Source organism: Zonotrichia leucophrys, chromosome 3 (genome assembly GCF_028769735.1).
Source record: "Zonotrichia leucophrys gambelii isolate GWCS_2022_RI chromosome 3, RI_Zleu_2.0, whole genome shotgun sequence".
Lineage (NCBI taxonomy): Eukaryota > Metazoa > Chordata > Aves > Passeriformes > Passerellidae > Zonotrichia > Zonotrichia leucophrys.
Window position 1 is genome coordinate 55,842,742 of NC_088172.1, and position 23,643 is coordinate 55,866,384.

At 36.4% G+C, this 23,643-nt stretch overlaps 1 protein-coding gene across 13 annotated transcripts in view; it reads left to right on the forward strand.

Moving 5' to 3' along the window:
* The window catches only part of REPS1 (RALBP1 associated Eps domain containing 1), a 63,870-nt gene that overhangs the window by 6,477 nt on the left and 33,750 nt on the right, over positions 1–23,643 (forward strand). For all 13 annotated transcript variants that reach the window (XM_064708297.1, XM_064708310.1, XM_064708298.1 and 10 more), the window contains exons 2-4: positions 9,101–9,224; positions 13,154–13,353; positions 21,903–22,056. In XM_064708297.1, the coding sequence (XP_064564367.1) occupies positions 9,101–9,224; positions 13,154–13,353; positions 21,903–22,056 (478 nt within the window). The remainder of the gene's footprint in view (positions 1–9,100; positions 9,225–13,153; positions 13,354–21,902; positions 22,057–23,643) is intronic.

The following is a 23,643-nucleotide window of genomic DNA, read 5'->3' on the forward strand; positions in this document are numbered from 1 at the left end:
TCACTTACGTAGTAACTAATTCGTTCATAATTCTGTATGCCAACACAGCACTCAGATAATTCCAAGTATCACAGCTCAGCTTAGTTTGAAAACAGTTTATTCTTTTCTTTTTAAACATGCTGTCAGATGACAGCAGGGGTGATTAATATCCTTTCTGACATAACTGGATAGAATTCTAGAATCGGAAATATCAGGGCCTTTGGCAAATGTAGCTGTCTTAGAATCAAGTTGACTGTACGAAATTATGGATTGTAAATTTGATCTTTTACTGGTAAAAGCATTTCTTTTGTGTTAGAAGTTTTAAGTACTTGACTGACTGTGAAAAATGGGAAACATGCCTTCATCTTAGTCTAATCTTCAGTAAATGTTACTGCAGATCCTGTGAAATTACAGGACTCTGCTGGCAGTCTCTGTGACTTTTCAATTGTATTTACTAGCTCTCGAAATATTAGTCCTTGCAGACAAGTTTCCTACCTATTTGGCAATAAATATTCGCTGGTTTAGGTTAATCCTTCTTGTAGAATTCCTAGATGTCAGATTGGAATTCTGCTTTTCTTTTAAATTAGTTTGAAGTCAGAAGTGAGTGTGAGAAAAATATGTGGACTATCAGATTTCTCACTGCAGTTCCAATAATGATTAATGTAAGAGTATATTTCCCTCTTATTCTCCTTCCTTTAGCATTTCTGTTGACCATAAGGATATTCTTAAGCCAGCAATGTAATTTTTTCTAAATTAATGTACCAAGTTAGTGATCGTGTTCATGACTTGCTTGTTTTTCCACCTGGGGTTAGTGTCTGAAGAGTTAAATTATCCCTACACTTGTTATACAAAAAATACAGCATAACTTAGGCATGTCTGACTATGTATAGGAACTGTGTTTTGAGAGCTTAAAAGACTTGGAAAAGATGACAGTCTGACCTGAATTTCTGGAATGATTGACTGCTGATGTCTAAAATGCTTCTGAAGTAAGGTAGCAGAGCAGTGAGTAGGCTCAGTTTTGAACATATCTTTCAACTTCAGTAATCCCAGAAAAGGATGACCAGGACTGAGTAGTGTAAAATTTAGCATTAGATGCTGACATACTCCTGTTGCAGACTAGTAGTTGGGAACTTTGTAGAAAAGTCTGTTGTTATTGTTACAATAGTGTGAATGACTTGGTTTTTCTGATTTGAAGCATCTTAAAAGAAATTAAGACCTGATGTTAACAGTGGAGTCTCAAGTGCAGCTCTGTAATTGTGCCGTTTTTAGAACTTTAACCAAGGTTTATTTAAACTTTGATAGACACATCGTTAAGGCTTCTTGGCCTCTGTGGGAGAAATAGAGCAGTGCAAAGCTAAGTGACTAATTAACAGTGCTCAGATTGATACTCAGAGAAGAAAAGACTGGCATGGAAAAGGAGTGCAAAGTAATCAACACAGTAGCTTCAGGTAATGTGATGTCCTTCCTGATGTGCTCAGGAAGGACAGGAACAGACCAGGACAGTCCTATTTGTCCAGGCCACAGCATGACCACTAAATCTGGGACCAGTGAATGCCTTAATCTTTGTTTTACATTAGCAGAAGAACCAGAAGCTTGTGCTTATTTGGAGTTTTTCTCTGTTAGTATTGTTCTGGCATAGTAAAGGAAGGTGATGTGTGGGGAAAATGTTAAAACTGAAAAAGCAAGATAGTAATTAATAGCAAAAAATATCAATCACTGGAATGCTTAAATTATAGAGAAGGTCTGAAAAGAATGAAAATGTCTGTATAAATGCTCCTCTCTTCAGCTTTTAGTATTATGGGAAAAATATTCAACTTAATGCTGCATGATAGGAGTATCCACAATTAGAATATATGTGAAGTATCTCTCCAGTGCCTGCTGAAGCTAGATGCTTTCTTGATAATTAAATACAATTAATTCCATTCATTTGTTTATGCTAAGGAAGATAAATTATGTTTTGAAGATCAGTAGAGCTTCAGAAGCTTCAGTGTTATTTACTCACATAAACTTCAACCATAAGAACAAGCAAACAAAAGTTTGCTTGCTTAAAATTAGGGCAAATGTTAGGGCAAATACTTTTATGCTTAAAGTTAGGGCAAATACTTATGAAGACTAACTCAGTCTTCATAAGTATTCAGTTGGACTTTCAATTATTGCAAGAATAAAACCAAGTGCCTCAAAAGATTACAGACGAAGAATGTAATTCTGTGTGTGCCAGCTGGGGCTTGTGTGCCATTTCTGCTTCAGGCTTTGCTTGTCAAAAACATAAACTACAAGCCTAAAAACCAAGTTCCAGCTATCTGATGTTGAACAGTGGGAGATACATGCTATATGAGATTCATTACAGTTTGTTCATAAAAACTTGTACTTTTTCTATGGTAAATAAAACCTGTGAGTAAATAATTTCTGAAGCTCTGCTGAGGTGTTTGTTGGTTGTACAGTAGACAGATTCAGTTTAATAAAGGAGAAAATAACTAACACAGTAACTTTTTGTTGGCCTACTGAGTGGAGTAATCACATTGTGTGACCAGACGGATAAGCAGCAGTTACTGCTCAGGAATGGGGAACTGCAGCTGAGAGCAGAGGAGGGAGGAGCTATTTAGGTTAAGCAGTAATGTAGAATTACATTGTAAGAGAACACAGGTATGTGGAATATCTCACTTTAAAAGAGCCTCTCTTTATGCATCAAAAATGAGAAATGGTTCTTGTAGTTCCCCAGGCTGTCTTTTGCTTGTTTAGATTTTTTTAAAATTTCCAGTTCTTCTGGCTACTTTATTACCATTTCTGTTTGTAAAGTGTCTTTCTCATGAGCACCTACTGTGCCAAAGAAAAAGCAGTAGAGAAAGTCTTAATGCAAACAAAGGGCAACTCTGCCTTGAAGTCTTCCAGGTGTGACTTTTTACTTGGGAGGATGGTAGTTGCTTTCTAAGTGAGTGTTCATCTGGCTGTCTGTATTTTCCTCTGTTGGTGCTACTGAACCAATCAGAAGGGCATAGAATTCTTTATTCTACCCTGTTTTTGAGGCTGTATGACAACATTTTCTTTGAGTTGTAGTCAAGGAGGACAGTCAATTACTCTAGATATTTGGAAAAATGGATCCTCTAAGTCAGGGTTTATAGTTACATGTAGGGTGCATCTACTTTATCTTTGTGGATTGATGGGTGGTGGTTGCCATGTACTACCAAATCAGAAGAGAATTACTGACCTTTGGAGAGCCATAGAGCTCTGCATGAGAGACTCTGCAGATCAGATTCATGTGTAGAGCTTGTAACAGCTTTTGCAGAAGCTGTGAGTAAGACCACAAATTTTGATTGCAAATGGAAACATCAAAAAGCTACTGCTGCATTAGGAAGTGTCTTTAACAAATGAGGCTAATCCTTTGGGAATCTACATGCTACCAGGAGCAACAAGAGGTGTTGCAGACAGCTTTTGGAATGGGTCGAGTTCAGCAATTACCTAAATGTAACTGTTTCAAAAAGCACCACCAATAATAAAAGTTCTGTGAGGTTTTTGTGTGTTTGTGGTGTTCAGCGTGTTCACTTGTTAAGAATTTATCTGTCATAAATCAGAGTTTTAAATTTCTGGTGATTTTCACTACTTTTCTATTGGCAAAGCGGAAGCATGACTCCAGATCTGACAACCTGTACTCAGGGAGTGGGCATGCTTGTAAAACAGATCCCAAAGTACAGGGGCAGAATAATTCCTCTGAGCCTTAAAGTACTGGGTCATTTTTTGAACAGCTAATTATTTCTGATGTGATTAATTCTGAAATTTCATTTAACTGAAACAGATGTATGTTTGACCCTGGAATGACCTGTAAGAATGGAAATCTTAGCTCTAAGTGTCTATAGAGAATTAATTGTCCAAGCGGATGAGTAGCTTTTTCTTCCCGATGGCATTTTAGCAGTCTGCTTCCACTGTGGATCTGTGCAGTGTGAAAATCAAGGGCAGAGAAGTATTAGGAGGAGCTCAGACAGAAAGAGACTGTAAATAGTTCACTGCCAGAGAGCGTGTGTTGTCTTGGAAGTCCTCCAGCACTATTGGTTTTATTTGTTTCAAAGCCTGTGTTCTGAAGCCAGGTTTGTGAAATTGACTGAGATGTATCTTCATGGAACAATCAGTGAAACCTTACTATTTGTTATGCAACCGAGAACAGCAATGCCCTGAATATACTCTGTGCCTTGGAATTCTTAGTATCAACTGATTAACTGTATTTACTACAATGCCTAAGTACCTAACAAGATAAATGTACATATTAGAGGTAATTTTACACTGGCTGTTCAGCAGCACATGAACATTTTCTGCTTCACACTGACTGAATATTAAATATAGCAGTATTCATTATCCTTCATAGATACATTTTGCAAATGATCCTTGGATAGGTGTACGACTGTTGAAATGTTTGCAATGTGTTGAAACATAGAATTCAGAGCAATACTTGCACTGTTTCTTTTAGTGGCATTCTTTTTTTATCTGTCTACAGTTGGTTTTTTTATTTGTGCCTCACCTTGTGCCAAGCTTTGTGGAGCCCTGTGAAGAACTGGGTCAGAGACTTGATTTGGTTAAATATAGCTCGTCAAAACAAGGATCTTTGTCAGTTCTCTGTCTTGTTCCTGTTGCACAGTGCAACAGCTGTTGCATCTGTGAAGCTACCTGTCAAGGGATATCTTTGAAGAGAAGTTAAAAATTCTAACTAATATTAGCAGACTAATCAGTATTGCTTTGTCCAGTTGGCAGTAGGTGAGAGACTGTAGTTGGAAAACTGTGCCAGGCTGTGGTCAGCGATTAGTGAGGTAGATTGAGATAAATGAAGTGACAGGAATTGATCTAACAGCAGTTGCAGAATAATGTGATTAGAAGATAACAGACTGGGAGGACAGAAATGTATTCAAGCTAGGAAAAAACGAGTAAAGGAGATTTTCATAGTTCTTCAGTGTGTAGGGATGGTCAGGGGTTTTTTCCACTACAACAGCAATGCTGAGGAAACTTTTTCAACTTACATCACACATCCCTGGATTACATTAGAGATGTGGCTGATTTTTGTTGTAGCTGAGGTGAGTGGAGTACGTGACTTCAGGACAGTATCATTGTAGGACAGTGTGTTCTAGAAACCAGTTTGAGGTTCTATTCCAATAAAGTTTTAAGTTGGAAAACATTCTGTTTTATGTTTTCAGTTTGAAAGCTCATCAATGAACTACTGTGTATGGGATACAGGAATAACATTGTTGATATGATACATTTTAAAATTTTAAACTGTGAATTAAAATCAGTCCACAATCAGTTACATTTTTATTAACTAACAAAACTGGAGCAAGATATATTTAATTTTTTATCTTTTTTGTATCTTAAGTAAACAACTCTTTCTAAGTTTTTCATTTGGAGGTTGTTAATATGCACAGTAAAACTCAGAATCATTTTCTAAATATTGAAGCACGAGTATATTTATATGGTTTGGTTTAACTCAAGTTTGTATCACATATATATTGTATAATAATCTGAGAACTTGTTTTGTATTTCTAGTGCATGGTTTACATGGAATTGTTCATGGTCTTTGTTAAATTTAAACATAAGAGAGAACTTCGTTACTGTAAAGGTGATCACTCAAAGAGGTTGTCTAGAGAGGTTGTTGAGTTTCCCTACTTGGATATATATATACTCAAAATCTCAGCTGGACACAGTCCAAAGCAACCTGCTGAGCCTGCTTTGAGCATGAGGAGTGGAGCAAGTGATCTCCAGAGGACCTTTGCAAGTTCAACTATTGTGTGATTCTGTGTAGGGTTTCTTTGTGTTTAACAATTTTCATGTTTATAATCTTGCTGTAAGACTTCTTTTTTAATCAACAGTGTCCTAGTTTGGATGCGATGATACAAAAGGTCCTGCTCTAGGTTTGTTCACTCCCCCTCCCATGAGCACACAGCATATCTGTTTTAGCTTCCAGCCTGCTAAAGTTGTCTTCAGGTCTTGCCTCTTGCCACCCTCTGGTATGGAACAGTACTTAAGTAACTCTCTCCAAGCAGATGAAGTATTTTTATCTTTACTGTGTAGGTGGCATGTATGTTGCTTCATTTATTGTTTTAGCATTGAAGTCATCCCTGTTTAAATACTGTTTTACTTCTGCATGAATAATATTTACAGATAATGGGCTTCATTTGCCTTGTAGAAGAACCTGGGGGCAGGGAGACTGTGATATTCTGGAAGACACTCCCAGTGAGATTTCCTGAGTTCTGGGAACTGCATTTGATAGAGAAATTATTTGTTCCACTTCACCTGGCATTTGTAAAGGTTCACAAACCTCTTGAAATTCAGGGGCCTCTTATTTGAAACCTTGTAAGGGTTCTAGAAGGCATCTGCTTGAAGCAGTGCCCTTTGACAACATACTGCTTCCCAGGCATGTCTGGTTTCTGCCAACTCCTGGTATTTCTGATGCTGTTGTTACCTATTTGTGGTATGATGACTGAGCATGCAATTTAGTAATTCACAGCTACTGCACAGAGGTGTGGTTTTGTGAGTTTTTTGTTTGTTTGGGGGTTTTTGTTTTTTGGGGTTTTTTTTTGGTGTTTTTTATCGAGGGCGTTCAACAGTACTGGAGCTTTACTGAGTTGTTTGCCTTACTCTAGTAAATTGCAGTAGTGTGACCTCAGGTTCTTTATATCTAAGGAGATTAAAACAGTTGTGAAGCACTTTGTCTTGAAGATGGCTCTGCATTCCTTGAAGAGTTTAGGGAAATTCCTTATCCTCTCTCTTCTTAAGCAGATGAAAGCCCTAAATCTCAGAGAAGCTGTTATTTGATAATTTTTTTTTATTATTCCCCCTTTCAGTATAACTTATTACCTGTTTCTTGTTTAAATCCTGCTTCAGGGAATTTCCAGGTACGCTGTTTTGAGTATGTTTGGGCATGATGTCACTCAGCAGAGGAGTTTCCACTAGATGCTTGCATCTAATGATTTTTCTCAGCCTTCAGTCGTGTTTCTGATTAGGTTATATTCTGTATTTGAAACAGAGGACTCCTTTAGCTAGCTGTGAATGGATTTGACACCTCTTGTTCAGCAGCAGCAGAACATTCTTTTTTGAGGGGGGTGGGTAGGACTTGGGTGGTTTTTGTTTTGGTTTTTTTTTATATCCTTAGCTTTTTGCTTTTCTTGATACTTACATCTGGTGTATTTATATAAATTTACTTTGAATCCATGCTTGCCTTTTCTTTCCTTTCTCATACTTACCTATCACAGTAGCTTAGTTATTCAGTTTTTAACTGAAGTTTTTTTCCTATCTGGCAGTACTGACAAGCTCCAAGAAAAGGTAGCTTGTAGTTCAGCCGTGACTTTAAAATTGCTCAAAGCCATTACTGCCTAATGATTCCATAAGCTCAAAATGCCTCTATCATTGCTCCTTTTCATAAGACTCATGAAAGTCTGGTTAACCCATCTGTTGGTGCTAGGCCACTGAATCCACAAGCCTTTTCTATTTTGCTTGTAGTCAAGTATGTCAATGTTCCATCAGTCTTCCAGCATACAGCGCTTTATAAAAGAATTGCTCTTGCTGTCACACTGGTTTTGATTCCTAGCTCTCCTTTAGCTCTGCTAGTTATTTAAACTCAGGATGATTATTTCTGGCATTAGGTTGAGTAAAGATTTAAATGTCGATGGCTCAGTTTTTATTTGAATTGTCATCTGTCGCTGACAGTTACTCTGTGACTTCTTTCCGGGTGGAACTTTTTATACTCTCACCAACCTGTTGAAATCACTGTGTTGTATTCAACTGTATTGAATTCTTTTTTTGTTCAGTGGGTTTTGGAAAATGCTCTGTGATCCCCTGACTTCTCTCCAGACATCATGCTGCAGAAATACTACAGTAGGAAAATACACATAACGGAGGAGCTGTGGGACAATGTGTAAAGTGTGATGCAGACACAGACGACTGATTTAATGCATTTTTTGTCCAGTGGGATTTTACCTGCTGATCCTCTTGTGACTTTTTTGGAACTAAGTGTTTGTCAACTTCTTGCTCCTTCCTGTGATGGGTTTTACGGCAGCTTATTTACATGAGGTTCCAGAATCCTGGTGCATGGCAAGGAGATAACCAAGTAGTTTTTTGTTGAGCTGCATCTGGCTCAGTTGTAGTTGATAAACCCATCTGATTCATTGGACAGAGTTACTGAAGTCTGTTTTCTGATCTGGTGGTGTTGAAGCATACAGGCTAACAGCTTTGTGCATTGGGTGGCTCAGTTATTGTTGTGTGAAATTCACGTCTTTAGCTGGAACTTGCCTGCACTAGGGCTCCTCTGTACTCAGAGCTGGTGAGGACAGAAATTAATGCCCATGGATGTAAATTAGTCTGAGATTCTCTGCACTGATGGTCACAGGCAATCTCATGGACTTCTGTGCCTGAAATGAGATTGAAAGAGGGAAAGTAGTAGTATTACAAAAAGATGATGGGTCTCTAGAGAAATATCAAGTCAATGGGATTAGATGGGATCCTTCTGAGCATATTAAGAGAGCTAGCTAATGTTGTTGCAAGCCATATTTCTCTGTGAATAGTTGTGGAAGTCAGGGTTGTGTCTCAGTGACTGGAGAAAGATGTTACAGTCATCTTCAGGAATGTAAAGAAAGTTTTGTTTAGGGAACTGCATGCTGGTCAGCTGCAGTTTGGTCCCTGAGGAATTGTGGAGCTATCTGTTTAGAAGCCATTTCTAGGCATATGAAGGTGAAAACAGTAATTAGGATTACCAAGAGTACTTGTCTACCAGATTGTCTGGAACTGTGGTTGAGAGAAGAGAAGCAGTGATGCCATCTGCATTGACTTCAACAAGTGTTTCACTGTGGTATTCCAAGGGCATCTTTGTGTCTCATTTGGAACATTGCAGTCTAGACAAGACTGCTCAGTAGATAAAAAGGCAGTCTGGATCATTTAGCTGTGAGTCTGATTTGGAGTGTGTCATGCTTGGTATCTTATCAGTGACCTGGCACAAGCTGGAATGCCCTTCAGTAAGATTGCAGGTCATCTTTGTGGAGTGGGATGCGCTCAGTGTGTTTGAAAACATGGCATGCTGCTCTGAAATGGATGAAATCTGTATAGCTGTTGTGTTTAAAAATTTCTTTCTATAAGTAACTGTGTTTCATTTCAGATTATGGAGCTCTGTGGTGCAACAAGACTTGGCTATTTCGGAAGAAGTCAATTTTACATTGCTTTGAAACTTGTTGCTGTGGCCCAGTCTGGTCTCCCTCTAAGAGTGGAAAGCTTAAATACAGGTAACCTCAGGATGGGGGGAGGGGGATTGAGCTGCTGAGTGCAGTTATTGCTAGTTGGCTTACATATTCTTACAGAGTACCCTTGTAAATTAGTGGGATATATCTTTATCTGTGTTACTAATTTAAAAATGTAGAGAAACTGAGAGAGTGTTTGCTTACTGTGCAGTAAATACAAGTTGAAATACCTTACTCATTGATTAAGTATTGCATTCACCATGGGACGAATGAGCAACTTTTACCTTGCTACATAGGAGCAAGTTAATTCTATAGATTACTGATGTTAGAAATTGTGTGCCATGTCCCCTGAGTGAAGTACTAAGAAGAGTAATGTGAACTGGAAGGAGAAGAAGAATGCAGCGTTTGCAGGCTTTTGTAGCTGCTGGGTTTCCAAAGCCTTGATTGTGACAGACGGAAGGTTTTCTTTTCTAACATTACATTTCTTTGCACTTGGTTTGACAGTTTTTTCCCTTCTAAGAGCCAATATGAAGATTAGTTTAAGATTTTTTCCTAGTGCAAAACATGACCTGTAAAAGATCTTCTGAAGTCTATTGTCAGCCAAATCACCTGTTGCCCTATTTTCGAAGGTCTTCAAAGGTCAGCTGTGGTGTGGGTGGTGAAATAGGTGAAACAGGAGGAAGGCTTACTCTAGAAAGATGGTTTAGAGCTGCAGGAAGAGCTTTGATGTGAGGCTCTCCTGTAGCCTTCTGAATGAGATAAGTGGATCCGTGTCCTTGTTGTTCTGTAAGATGAAAAGAGACTTAGGAGGATGAAGTGATGAGTTTTAAGGCACTATAGCCTGTGCATTATCATACACAACTCACAAGCTAAAAATATCTTTGGAGCATGTTTTGCCTTAGAATGACTTTCCTAATAGATTTCATGTCTGTAGAATAATGCTATGATTTCTATATGCTTAGTAAATAAAAGAAGTGTAGGGGGGTTTTATGTCTAAAGAATATAGATTAAACAGCAATTAAGGAGACTGTTAAAAACAGTCTGATATGACTGAAGTATTTGACAAAGTTATTAAAAAAAAAGAATCACTGTGTATAACTTTCACAGTTATGTTTATTCTAGGCTCATTCAGACTGTTTATACTGATTTCATGGGGTATTGTAGCTTTTTGGAAAAGTGCATTGTTTTAGTCAACATTTTGCTAGTATTCAAGTCCCTTTCTATTTATAAGCCACTGTGTGTTTATAAACACACAGTTTTCCTGATGTGTTCCCTTAACTAAAGCCTTAGCAAATTGTAGCAGAATGTTCTAAAATCAGAAAGCTGGAAAAAGAATCTTCAACTATTAATACTGATAAAACTGGAACTTGATCAAACAATTGTGGAATTTCTCATAAAATGCCTGTTGGAGAAGGGAAAGGCAAATCTGTATGTAGACTTTTTTCAGGGATTTTATAATCTTGGTTTTATTTTAATGCAAGGTACCTTAATCAGAAGGAGCTTTTCTATTAAAAATATCACAAGAATTTTGAAGGAAAGAATTAAATGAAGGTACAGAATTAATTTCAAAATATAAAATATGTTGCTAAAAAGTTAACAGGGATTGGAACTTCAGTTTCACATTGATAATTTTCTTGATTCATGACAATATTAGAAATACTTGTAATGATTTTTGAACTTCTAGGAATAATTTTCTGTAACTGGTTCCAAGGCTATGAAATACACCAAGTACAATAGAGAGAACATTTATTTTTACCCTAACTGTTTTTAGCTATGGTCTGTTGCCTTGGTTGCAGTGGTTCCAGTCCTATCTATGAATTTCCTGCTTCTAGAATGATTCAAGTGTTGTTGTAACAGCTAACTCAACAACTAAAATGCAGCAGGCTGATAAAATTATTCTGAGCTTTGTTAACTTAGTTCTGCACATTTCCATCTCCAAGATGTCTTGAAGATGAAGTGTTAGAGCCATCCCAGACTAACCTGTATACTCTTAGTCTCTTCAGACATTTAAAATTACTTAAAGCTTATATTTTGGGACATTTACTTTTTAGCTCTCAATTTTATGCATGTTTTTCTTGCATGTTTTAGCGCATTGATTTTCTTAATTTTCTTCATCCTTTTAACATGGGAATTTCTTTCACCTTTATACTTTCGTTTTTTGTATGTCTTGTCAGTAGACAAGGAATTTGCTTTATCTGAATTGCTGAGTGGAAACTCAGTCAAATTTTAAATACTAGGTCTAACGTAAGTGTAGTCCAACTGATTAAGTACTCTTTTGATTACTCGGATGGGCAGTAGAGTAAGAATACTGGCATGAGTTATTATGCTACAAGCCTCCAAAGCTGTTGTTCCTTTGTCCCAGAAGATTTTCCTTCCAGGAAGCTAAAAATTGAGACATGAATAAGCAGTGTTTATTTCAAAGCAATATTCATTTTTTAAGTATGAAATGCAGGTTTCGGTGGGAAAAAATATTAGGGAGGATGTGGGGATGAAGAGTACAGAGAACTCTTTAATATACTCAATATCAAGGGTTAGTTCCATTCATGACAGCTCTCCCATTTATAATTGAGGGGTTTCTGAATGGTAACAAATGTTGGAGTGTTGAAATGAGATTTTTCTGCTGTTACTGGAAAAAGTCAGAGAGGAGAGAGGTAAAAATAGCAGGTTAGTCACATAGGAACTTAGTACAGCTAAACAAACCTATATTTATCTAGTCTTGCTTTCAAAGAAGACGGTAGAATATTTTGTGTTTCTTTTGAGTTCTATTATTTTGTGACTTGTGCTGGCACAGCCAATAGCACAAACTTCCCCTGTGTCAGTTGGATCATCTGCTGTCTGTATTTTCCTGCTTTTGCAGACATACACATTTTCACTTGTGTGCAATGGTTTTTTTCACTTTTTGGCTGGCTGTGGTTTGCTGTTTAGTTGTGTTATTTTCCTGCTGCAGCATGGGGTACAATGCTCATGTAATAAACAGTATGCAATTTCATCTTGTATTTTAATATAGTTGTAGTACCACTGACTCATTCTCAGTACCAGAAGTAATTTACGTAAGCAGTCAGCAAGAGAAATAAAATTTGAGCCATGCTTGTAATTTTGTTTTGTGTTGGAGGCATAATTTCCAAATAAACTGTACAACAAACTCACAATTTATGTTTATTCAAATTGGAACACTAAGAAGATTGCAGTTGGGAAAAAATGGTAGAGTGGGAATTTTGCAGTGGTAAATTGAAGGTTTACGTAGTCTCATTTCTATGTTGGGCTACTCTGAACCATGGTACATTCAGCTAATGGGCTTCCTAGCATTTTGTAGAAACTTTGCATTTTTGTTGCTCATATCAACTGAGGTGACATTGGAATATTTCCAGTTGTACTTCCAGTATTCCAAATGAGCTAGTTTAGCTTTTGTTCTAGAAAAGTATGCATAGATGTGTTTAAGCAATAGTCACACTCTTGGTACGACTAGATTATATTATCTTTTGTAAATATGAACGTGACATTAGCTCACCACAAGATAATGCTGAATATAGGGCAGATTTTAGCATTTGTTTTGCTGATGAAGCATTCTATATGAAGACCCTAGTTCTTGATATGTGTTAGAAATGGTAGAAAAATTTTGAAAATCATTCTTCAGTAATGAAATGTTGACAAATCTAACAAAACAATGAGCTAAATCCAGGTTATCTGGTTGCTGCTGCATTTAATGCACAGTTGTGGTGCAAAGCTATGATGGAGTAATATGAAGTCATCTTTGTGTGCCAAAGTCAGAACTTGGGCAGCAGAATCCTGAAGTCTAATGCAGAATAGGTATTTGCTTTTTCCAGCTGCCAAGTGTTGGCTTGACTATAGCAGCAGTCTCAGTGTGTAAGGAATTGAGTCACATGAGAAATTTTAACTTCAAAATAGAACAGTGTTTTTATTTCTAAACATCATATTTATGTATAGTGAATGTCCTGCTTTGTGTTTTTTAACAGTAAAGGACCTCCCTCTTCCCAGATTTGTTGTGTCAAAGAATGAACAAGAGTCAAGACACACAGCCTTGTATTCCTCAGATGCTGATAACCCAGCTTCATATTCAGGTGTGATTCCTCCTCCTCCACCTGGCAGGATACAAGTCAAAAAAGGCTCTGTGAGCCATGATGCAGTTCAGCAGCGTACATCAACTGATCAACAGGTAAATTAACATAAAAGCTTAAATGGGGTTCTTAATCACTGTTTTGCTGTGGAGATGTCAGTTTGATTGGGCTTCTAAGCTAGGTTACTTTCAATATGGTTTCTTAAAAAAATTATATATATTACACATGAAGACCATATCTGCCTCTGAAATAGTTGCATGTAAGGAGACATTTATTATGAGGTCTTAAAATCTGTGTTTAAAATATTGGCAGTAATGGACAAAGAATTGAGACAGAAAAGGCATTCAGTGTGTAAGTTAGGATGGCAGATATATAGTTGTAGTCATTATGGTATTAATAGCTTGTTTATTAAATCATTCCCATCAGTTTCCTGGTCATTGGAACAATGGTACTGTGTGCCATGGAAGACTGAATTTCTAGTCCTTCAACATGCTCCAATACATGCAAATCTGAAATAATGTATTTAGAAAAAAAATTCTCTAAATTTTCACAGTTGCTTTTCTCTGCCTTTGTTGTTCAGTGGTTTAACTGTTAAGGAGGGACAATGAGAACCAGAAAAACAGACCACAGTTTTCAAATAGCTTTTTCTTATGTTTTAATAATGAGAAAACTGATTACTTTTTGTTCACTAGTTCTTTCATCTTCAGTGACAAGTTGTTTGAATTAATGAAAACTGTAAAAACTTACAACTCTGCGCCTTCTCATACACAATTCCTTGAGTTTACAGTCTTGATGCTTTTTGTCCATGGGGAAATCCATTCTGATTGTCTTTTCTACAAACAAGAGCTGAGTACAAATGCGAAATTTTGCTGGGTATATGTATTGAATTACCTGTTTTCTTCCCCATGGTATGCTTTTTTTCTGGACTTATTTTGTAAAGAATTGGGTAACTTGCAAATGTGCCATAATCTCTGCGGGAATCAAGGAATCACTCATAAACATTTATTGGTCTCTATGGAAATAGCCCAGACTGATCCAATATAAAGAAAAAGTAAATTAGTAGAGGAAATCCATAATCAGTGTTTGGCTGCCACTGACTTTCTTTTAAAGAGAAGATGGGGAATATAATGAACAAAGAGCTAGCAGTAGGTCTCAAGAAAGCTTTTTGCTGCCAGGTTTTGGTTAGGTGTGTTTGAGACAGCTACCAAGCACGTTGCACTTTGCAGATTTCCTAAGTCTGATTGTGAGGTTTTGGTTGGATTTAAACTGTGTTTTATATGCTTCCACCATAATGTTGAGTTTATTTAGTGAACAGTTGTAATCTGGTACAGGAATCTGTAGTGGCATAATGTTAAAATAACAAAAATAAAAGCGAATCTGGTGTTTGAAGTCTTCAACTTCCAAATAAAGAAGCCGCATATTCACAAAAGTGTATGTGCATCTCAATTTAATTTCTCTGTTTTGGCTGATAAAAGCAACTTAGTATCTCTTTTTTACACAAGTCTGTCTGGATTCTTCAGAATAAAGAAACTCTGTATCTAAGTCCTTGGAGTAATCTGGCCCAGAAAGCAGGCTTGGAACAAATGTAGCAGACAGCACAGCTCTGAGTCCAGCAGTTTTAAGTTTCACAGTCTAGAACATCAGGGGAGTATTGTCTAATTGTGCATCCTGTTATAAAGCTGAACAATCTATGGCTAATGCTACATTTCTATACAAGGAACCCATTCAAGCAGCCTTATTGTCCCAGTCTAATTCTTAGTGATTCAGATACCAGGTTAGAAATAAACTGAGAAAGGAGCTTGAGCCCAGGTTTCTCACTTAACCATATAAATACTCTAATTGGTTTGTTTTATAAAAGATGGGTAACTTTTATCCATGTTTTCATGGAAATTGCTTATTTAGTTGTCTTGACCTGGGGATACCATTCAGATTTATAAAATGTAGAAGGAGTTTCAGATTCTGAGTTCTCTTGCCACCTTTTTCACCGATAAGTGTTTGAAGAGATGAGGTCTGACAAGTAAATCACAGTGTGTTATCTTCCTAGGGATCACTCTTGTTTCTGGAGCAGTATGTCAGTTAAGCTTGGATATCTGACTCATGGAGTTTATCATGTACTTGGTAGAATCTCCATTTGCAAATTTGGACGTTTGTTTTTTCTTAAACTGTTTGTGACTTTGAGAATGTGACCAGCACTTGAAAATACATTGATTTCTTAAAATGCTATGGCTGAAGTATTTTTTGTATGGCATCATAAGGTATCTTAATCTTCATCTTTAAAAAGTGGTTCATTTATGTGCAGCTTTCTGTATTGGCGAGATTTGTCATGCATAGTATAATATCTCATAATCACAAATAATTAGCAGTTAGGTTGTGTTTCCAAAGTGTAGCTATAAATTATTTTGTCCTAGCTTTTTTAATTTATAAATATAGCACTGGACAGAAGTTTATATCTTTTTAATATTGTTAGAAGGTGACTGAAGTCATGCTCAGATGTCATGGAAGCTGCAGAACTGATTTTAGCAGTTCAGCTGAGTAATGGAAGATGCCATCACTCACTGGATAGCATGTTAAATACATGTCCTAGTGGAGATAAAACACTGGGTAAAAATGTTTTTTTTCCTTCTGACATAATTTCTTATTGCTGTAAAATAGAGGCTAAGTAGATTTGAGCACCTCTGCTGACAATGTGACATCTATACAAGCCCTTTGGTGACATAGGTATGCTACCACAGTAGCATATACATATCTGTACCTTGATAGCAGCAGCTATATTACTAAAAATGTTATTGTACTGAAAACTTTCATAGAATAGCAGCAATGTTGAGATTAGGAAGAATTTTGTGTCTTCTGAAGGTAGAATGACTAAATATCAGAAATTACTGAATATTGTTAGTGTTGGAGACGTTTTGTGTTTTGCTGTTAAAGCCAAAAAAAAACCCCTTTTTTAGGTTTTTTTGGTATGATCTGATGTTGATCAGGTACTGCTTTAGGATACTTACCCCCTTTCCTGCAAAAGATGTAATTTGGCTTCAATAGATACTGAGACTTTAACATCTGAAAAACACCTATCTGACAAACACAGGCTGAAACTTGCTATACCCCTGAAAATAAAAGGTAAAGCTGAAGGTGCTCCTCTGCCTATGGGTGCATTAAGCATCTTACTGGCACTCCACATCATATTGATTTAGTGCTGTCAGTGCAGCCTTAGGAGGAGAAGTTCAAATTTGGTACCTGTAGCCGACAGAATTTGATAAAGAATTTCAATCTTTGAACTGTATGAAAACCAGTGTGATTTTATTTTAAAGTTCTGCTATTAGTTCTGGTAGTTTGTTTCTGTGCACTTCTGTTTTATAGATTGAACAGGTAATTTCAGATAAAATATACCTGGTTTACAAGCACAGAACTGGAAAAGATCTCATATATAATTTTATTATTATAAGAAGTTTTTAAAAAGATCAGTGTTCGCTCTTGAAACTGCAAAGCCTTTTATTCCACACTGGCTTTGTTGGGAAAAACTATTCCAGGGCCTTAGTAGGAATATTCGTGGGAATTCCCACTTAACTCAGCCTATCCATTTAACAACTTTATCATTAGTATTTGCTGCAGGGCACTACCAGTATTTACTGGGAAACTGTTGCATTCCACTTTAGCTCTGTTTTGCTTGAAAAAACAATCCGTAGTCTCAGTTTCATTTCATAAAGTCATTACCAGTAATCCTTAATCCTTCTCTACCTGTGATCCAATTTGAATTTTCATTTATTGAAAATGCTTTGCTACATTTGTATTTCTTGTTCCAAGTGATATTTTAACAGTATTAATATTAATTGGTAGGGTTCTTTCCTGTTTTTGCTTGATATGTCTCACCTCCTATACCTTGGCAGCTGTGAATAAAGCAAATCTGTCATAATTGACATTCTGTAGGGGTCTGATACATGACCTGTGCATCCAGTCTTCTCTTTATGGCCTTTGATAGTAACATTCATTATGCAAGAAAAACTGTATTTTATGTTTTAAAATTTATTAGCTGACTGTTCCCTATGTCCTGAGAGGGATCCATCTCTCTGTTGCCTTACAATTGTTGTTACAATTTGTAAGCATGCTATGTAGTGTGCATAATTGGTTACCTAAAGTATCAAATTAGGTTATTGTCAAAATCAGTCCTTCAAGAGCATTATTAGAAACTTTTCTTCTATCTTGTAATTTCCATTCTAACATAATCCAGCTTTGCCCTTTCTATAGCCAGTACTTTTACACTTTAGATCCTTGTATTAATCTCCATGTTGTTGGAACTATCTTGTATGACACCTGCTGAGGTAATGCTCAGCTTCAGGTTAAATGTAGTGCAGCTCCTTTGTTGAGGAAATCACAAAAATACCAGTATCATTTCTCATGCTGTGATTGATCCCTTTTTCATTTGTCTCTGGTTTAATTATTATTTTCCTCATTTGGCTGAACCACACTTCCTGCCTTCAAAATGTGCTGTAGGTGGAGAAGTTCTCATTGAACCTTGGGCTGTTTTGTTCTTTGGTGTGAAGGCCAGTTGATTAAAAAAACCCTGGGTTCTACTGTGCCATTGCCATCTCTAAATAAGTGTTTTTTCATGATGAATCTGGTGACTAACTCATTGACAGGTTGGGTGATATCAGGACCTGGATCACAACACCTTTAAAACTATTCTTAGATATCATGTCTGGCTTCATTGCCTCTGGAATTCTTGTTAGGTGGTTTTCTTCTGGCCTGATGTGTGCAACCCAGGAAAAGGCTTATAATCTCATTTGTCTCATGTATGCTTATAATGCCCTTGAGAGGCTGAGATCCCTCTGGACAGTATTGTCCCTTTAGCACATTATTGTGCTGCCTTAAGCCGGTTTATTTGACTTGTGTACTAAGGCTCTTTCTTTAGTCATCTATTATATCACCTTTTTTAATTAACATGCTATTTTTAGTAACTTCCGGTCAGTCCAAAAATATCCAAGTTAGGACTACTTCAGGTCTCAGTTTTGTAATTCCAGTCTGACAAAAATGTTTTTTCAATGTTTTTAAACGTGATTTTTTTTCTTAAGATGCTCTACTTAATTTTTGCCTGGCAGCTATAACATTTTTTTGATTAGTTATTGACAAAGATGTCCTCATTAGTTTGATTTAACATGAAAACATTAACCATTTATGTCACCATGCTTTTATTAAGATATTTTCAGGAATCATTTAAAGAGATAAGTGGCTTAGCATAGTGAAATACAGAATGTTGTAATTACTTTGATTTTTATTGAGATTTGTCAAGAGGGAAAACGAAAAAGTGGTGGTTTAAATGTAATTGCATTGAAAATACTAAAAAAATTTATAAAATAAGATGTTAATAGTAGCTGATCTAATAAACATCTACTACAGTGTGCAGACACTGAGTAAAATTTTCACAGTTCTCAAAGAGATTAGATGGGTAACTTCAAATGTCTGAGCTACCAGTAAGCTAAATAATGGAAACTATTCTTACATGCTACAGTTTGGGAGAGCAGATACGTTAGGTTCTGTATCCTAATTGTCTTTTAAAAATCCGATTCTGGATTTTTCAAGCTTTGAAAATCAATTTCTTATATTAGTAGATTGGACAGGTGAAAGCACAGAATCCTACTTGCTCAATTGTAACAAACGCTTTCATAAACTCTCAAAACACTCTCACTTTGTGCAAGTGTGCATTGCAGCTGAGAATAACGTTGGTTCTGATAAAACTACTCTGACTCTTTAGTAGATGTGTGTAGCTTAAGACAAAACTGTAGTGAAAACTGTACAATAAACCATGTTTTCTAGCTAAAACTGATAACTTTTTATCCAGTGTAAAAGCAGATACATAATTAATAATCTATATGCAAGGGGTAAATGAACCTGTATATAATTGCAGTTTCAGTAAATCTCTACTCATTGTGTTTTCCCATGACTTTGTTAGAATGGGAGTCAGTATTTCTACTGTCCTCCCCAGCCTTTTTTGGCTTTCATCTTCCTTCTTTACACTTGCATCAAGCTATCAGCATTTTGGCCAAGACATTTGCTATATACACACCTATTTGCATGTGTATATATAAATATGTTTTAAAAAAACACCTAAGGGTTTTAGCTCTCTTAAGATTCTAGTTAGGTAGAGTGGTATTTGTGAGCGACTAGGATTGTGCAGGAGAAAGATGGTGCCAGAGCAACACTATCTAAATTGGGTTAAACTGGTTTGAGAATGTGTGACTTATAATGACAGTACAGCTAAAAATGTTGATTGTCCACCTTCCAGAAGTTTGACATCAGAGCTGGTGACATGCTTTTGCTGTTTAAATATTTTTGGAGTCTGTAAGCTCCAAATCAATTGTGGGAGATCTGTAAATGTTCAGAATTCTGATATAATGTTGTTTTGCCTGCTGAGGACAAAGTTAATTATTACCCATGTTTGTGCTTCTGATGATCTGGTTACTGTCACTGCATGCTTTACAGAATTGCATGAACCACATGTAAAGATTTAGAAGAATTAAAATTGGGGATCATACTTAAAATTCCTTCCTGTGCTGGCAGCATAAGACCAGCTGTTAGGCAGAGGCTTACTGACGAGTTCTCAGCCTAGGGCAGGGCTGCTTCATGATGAATGTGTGTCAAGTTTTAATGTTCACATGCAGTTACTAGAAGTTGTGAGTTGTTTCCTCTCTGCAGACTATCAAACTGTCTGCCTCAGGCTTTCTTCTGTGTCTTTCTGGACCATCTGATTTGTAAGAGTACTGGATTATTTTAATAACATCTGTGTCCAAGCATAGCTTTCTCTACTTTTGTCCATGATATTTTGTCTAAAAAATTCAAACATCCCTCAAATCTTGTTTGAGAAAAGATGACTAAAAGCTAATAGAAGAGGGAGCTTTTCATTGATTTAAGTGATGCAGTGTCATGTTGCACCTATCACCTGTTGCACAGTAGCCATTCAACCTCAGTTCCATTTTCCAGCCTGCAAGTGGCACTCTGAAAACCCTGACTCCTTCCCCTCTTGTCCCCATGTTCCAGTGAGGATAAGAACATCCTGCCATTGAAAATAAATCTGTTAACTAAATACAGCAAGGAGAAATCTTCAGGCACATTTCAGAAAGGCATGTAGCTGCAACAAAAAATGGTTTCCTGAGTTGATGGAGGTACTGTGGAGGAGCAGTAGCATGGACTGTGCAGTCAGCTGATCCTCAGTTAAAAGCTGAACTGAATTAGTATTGCTCCCAGCCATTTTGTAAAACTCTTTGGCAGTATGTATGAGCATGATTTAAATACTTGGAATAGAAAGTTTGAAATCTTTTGGCCTAGAAACTTAGTGGAGGAAATTTGACCTGATGGTCAGAACTTCCAGAAAATACCTCATCTGCAGAATCAACCAAGATGGCTTCACTTCACAAGGAGTAGGAAAATCAGAGGGCAAAAAAAAGGCAGAAGTTTACATCAACATATTGTAAATTACCAGTCATTGTGGCTCTAAAATTTTTTTGTTAGGATGCATATACTTTTAGAATATACCTTGCTTTCTAACTTTTAAAAACACTTTTAGACTTTCATAGATGTAGTATTTTTTAAAAAGCTTAATGGTCTTTGAATATTAGGCAGAGTAAATCAGTTTGGGTAATTTTGGGGAAGCCTACATTCAGTCTGTCTGTTGGTACTTGATAATATGTTAACACCTGTTTACATAGAGTACCCAACTTTGTGTACTGCTGACACAGATTTTGAGGTTTTTGGCTTTGTTATTACTTTTCAGGATATTTGGAGTTCAAGATTTGCTTTTTTTTCCTTGTTTTCACTAGTACAGTTCAGTTCAAATAGGGAGAACTGGCAAACAAGAATTTCAAAATATAAAGGTATAGGGAAGAAATAGAAATTACTTTCTACTACACGAATACTTGGTACAATAAAAATTATTTCTCCTTTGTATTTTATTTGAAATGAGGTAAAGTGGTAATCTGAATGTCTTATGAGAACTGATTCCATGTAGAAATGGCACATGTGATTCTCTTTTTTCCCGCGTGTTCAGGGAGAGTATAGTATAGTGTGGGATTAAAGAGAAGTGTGAGCCTTAGAATTATGGCTACATTGCCTTGTACAGCAGAGAAGTATATCTTGGTTGGCACCATTCTTTTTAAAAAATGGAATCTGTGTTTTTGCATATTAAAAAATCAAATGTCCTATTTGGTGATTTTTTTTTTTCATCAATCCTTAAGTCTGGTTTGTTTTAAATGAAAGTAAATGACTGTGAATCGTTTGATTAGCATCTGGTATGATAATAAATTGCACAGTAAGTATTTCTTTTGAGATCTGGTTTCAAATGTAACTTTTATCAGAAGTGAAAGTGAATCTTACAATCTAGTTTCCTCTGTATCTAAGCCATTTAACTCAGCATTGCTGTTGTTTTAAGAATGTCAAGTTAAAAATATATTAGATTACATTGTTTGATGTAAATGTGTTCAGTCCTAGTTATACTGTACCTGACTTCTCCTGTTCCCTCATTTTAATAAGTACTAAAATTTTCACTCTCTAAAGTGAGAGTTTAACTGCAGCAATGGTTGTTTCTAGAAGTAATGGTTTTAGATAGACTTTTATGTATTTAGTTATGTAGTAAAAATTTTAAAAGATTCCTTTGTTTTGTTAGGAGTCCACATCTCCAGTTGTTTCACCACAGCAATCCCCACCGACCTCTCCGCACACCTGGAGGAAGCACAACCGCCATCCCAGCGGAGGGAATAATGAGCGACCCCTCGCTGCCCCTGGGCCTTTTTGGGCTCCATTTAGTGAAGTACAACCAGGTATAAACGTCTTGTTATGCTTCAGTGGTAACCCAGTGTTGTGGAATTGTTAAATAAGTATGATGAATGAGTTTAGGACAGTTTATCTTTGTGTTTTCCAGTCCTGGAAATTTTCTTGCAGATTCAAGTGTCTGTGTTGATAACAGCGCTGTAGAATCTGTGGTCTTGCATGTGGCAGATCCATTTATTAGTGTCACATGGGAATTGCTAAGGGTTTGGAGGGAGGGAAAGAGTGTTTAAGTTTTCCAGTGGAAAGTTTCTAAAAACAAAACTAATAATCCTGTTGAAATTGTGCAGAAGCTGTCAGTACACCTGCAAATGTGGGGACCTCAAGGGAAAGCAGCAGATAATATATTGTTTGCTTCAGTTATATTTGTGGTAGATTAGCTGAATTGCCAGAACAATTAATTTTATTTCTTTAAAGTTTATGTAAACAATGGAAGCGTCTGCATTTCCAGTCTGTCAAGGTAGAACCACTTATGTCAGTGAAGCTTTTCATCCTTTAATGTTCTTCATCTAATATGAAGCCCATCCCTCTTATTGTATCACTGTATTCAAACTTTAAAGGTTTTTCCCTTAATACGTCTTATTTTTAAAAGTTCTCTTTTCTTTTCTGATACCTAGTACTCTTAATAAATTTGGGAGCAACTGTAATTCAGGTTTTGATTTTGATGTACTGCTAAAGAATGTTGCATTTTGTAGGTTGTAGTTTGAATTTGAACTGTGATTGCTGGGTTTATTTCATTTATGATATTCCAAAATTGGTCTGTCACTTTTCAATTATTGTCCTTCTGTAATTCTAAGCATCCATGGAGGACAGGGATTCTATTAGAATTGGTTGGATAAGAAAATAAAACTTCAGAAGTGAAAAGGGTTGTATGCAGAGGTTTATGCCAGTGTCCTGAATGTTGTTTGCTAGTAAGTCCCTCCCAGTCAATTTACAATTAAAAAAAAATAAATTAGTCTACTCATTGCTTATATAATCTCTTCTAAGAGTTCAGTCCAAGCACTGTCAGCACTCGACTTCTCAATGTTCCTTTTCCTGTAGTTCAGCTGACTTTTGTTTCTCTAAAGCTGAAATACAAGTGTGTCTGATTTCTAGCTTGGGAAGTTTTTCTAACTTAAAAAGTCACATACTCCAGGACAGTATGCAAACTCTTCCTTGTGTTGAAGAGTTCAGTATTGTTATCTTTAAAATAAAGTTGCAGTACCATGTTAATATTTCAGTTTATGATGTTTAATGGGTAAATTTTTCAGAAGTTGTCTGAGTATATTTCTGAACTAGCTCAGTATTACCTGATTTTATATTCCATACTGGAACATGTTCGTAGTTTATTTAAAGTAATTAAAAAATGCTGTTGTAGAAGGATTGTGTCTTCTGGCAATGCTAAAGTCAAAGTGGTTTTTCATATATTACTTTAACAAAAATTTTCAGTGCAATTTACTGTGGATGATCCTTTTGCACTGCAGATGATTAATTATTGCTATGAATTTCAGCTGTTGTAGGCAGTTCAGCTTTTTCCCTCTCCTCTTGATCCTGCATTTTAAGGACGGTGTTTATAGAAAAATTATGTTATCATGACATTT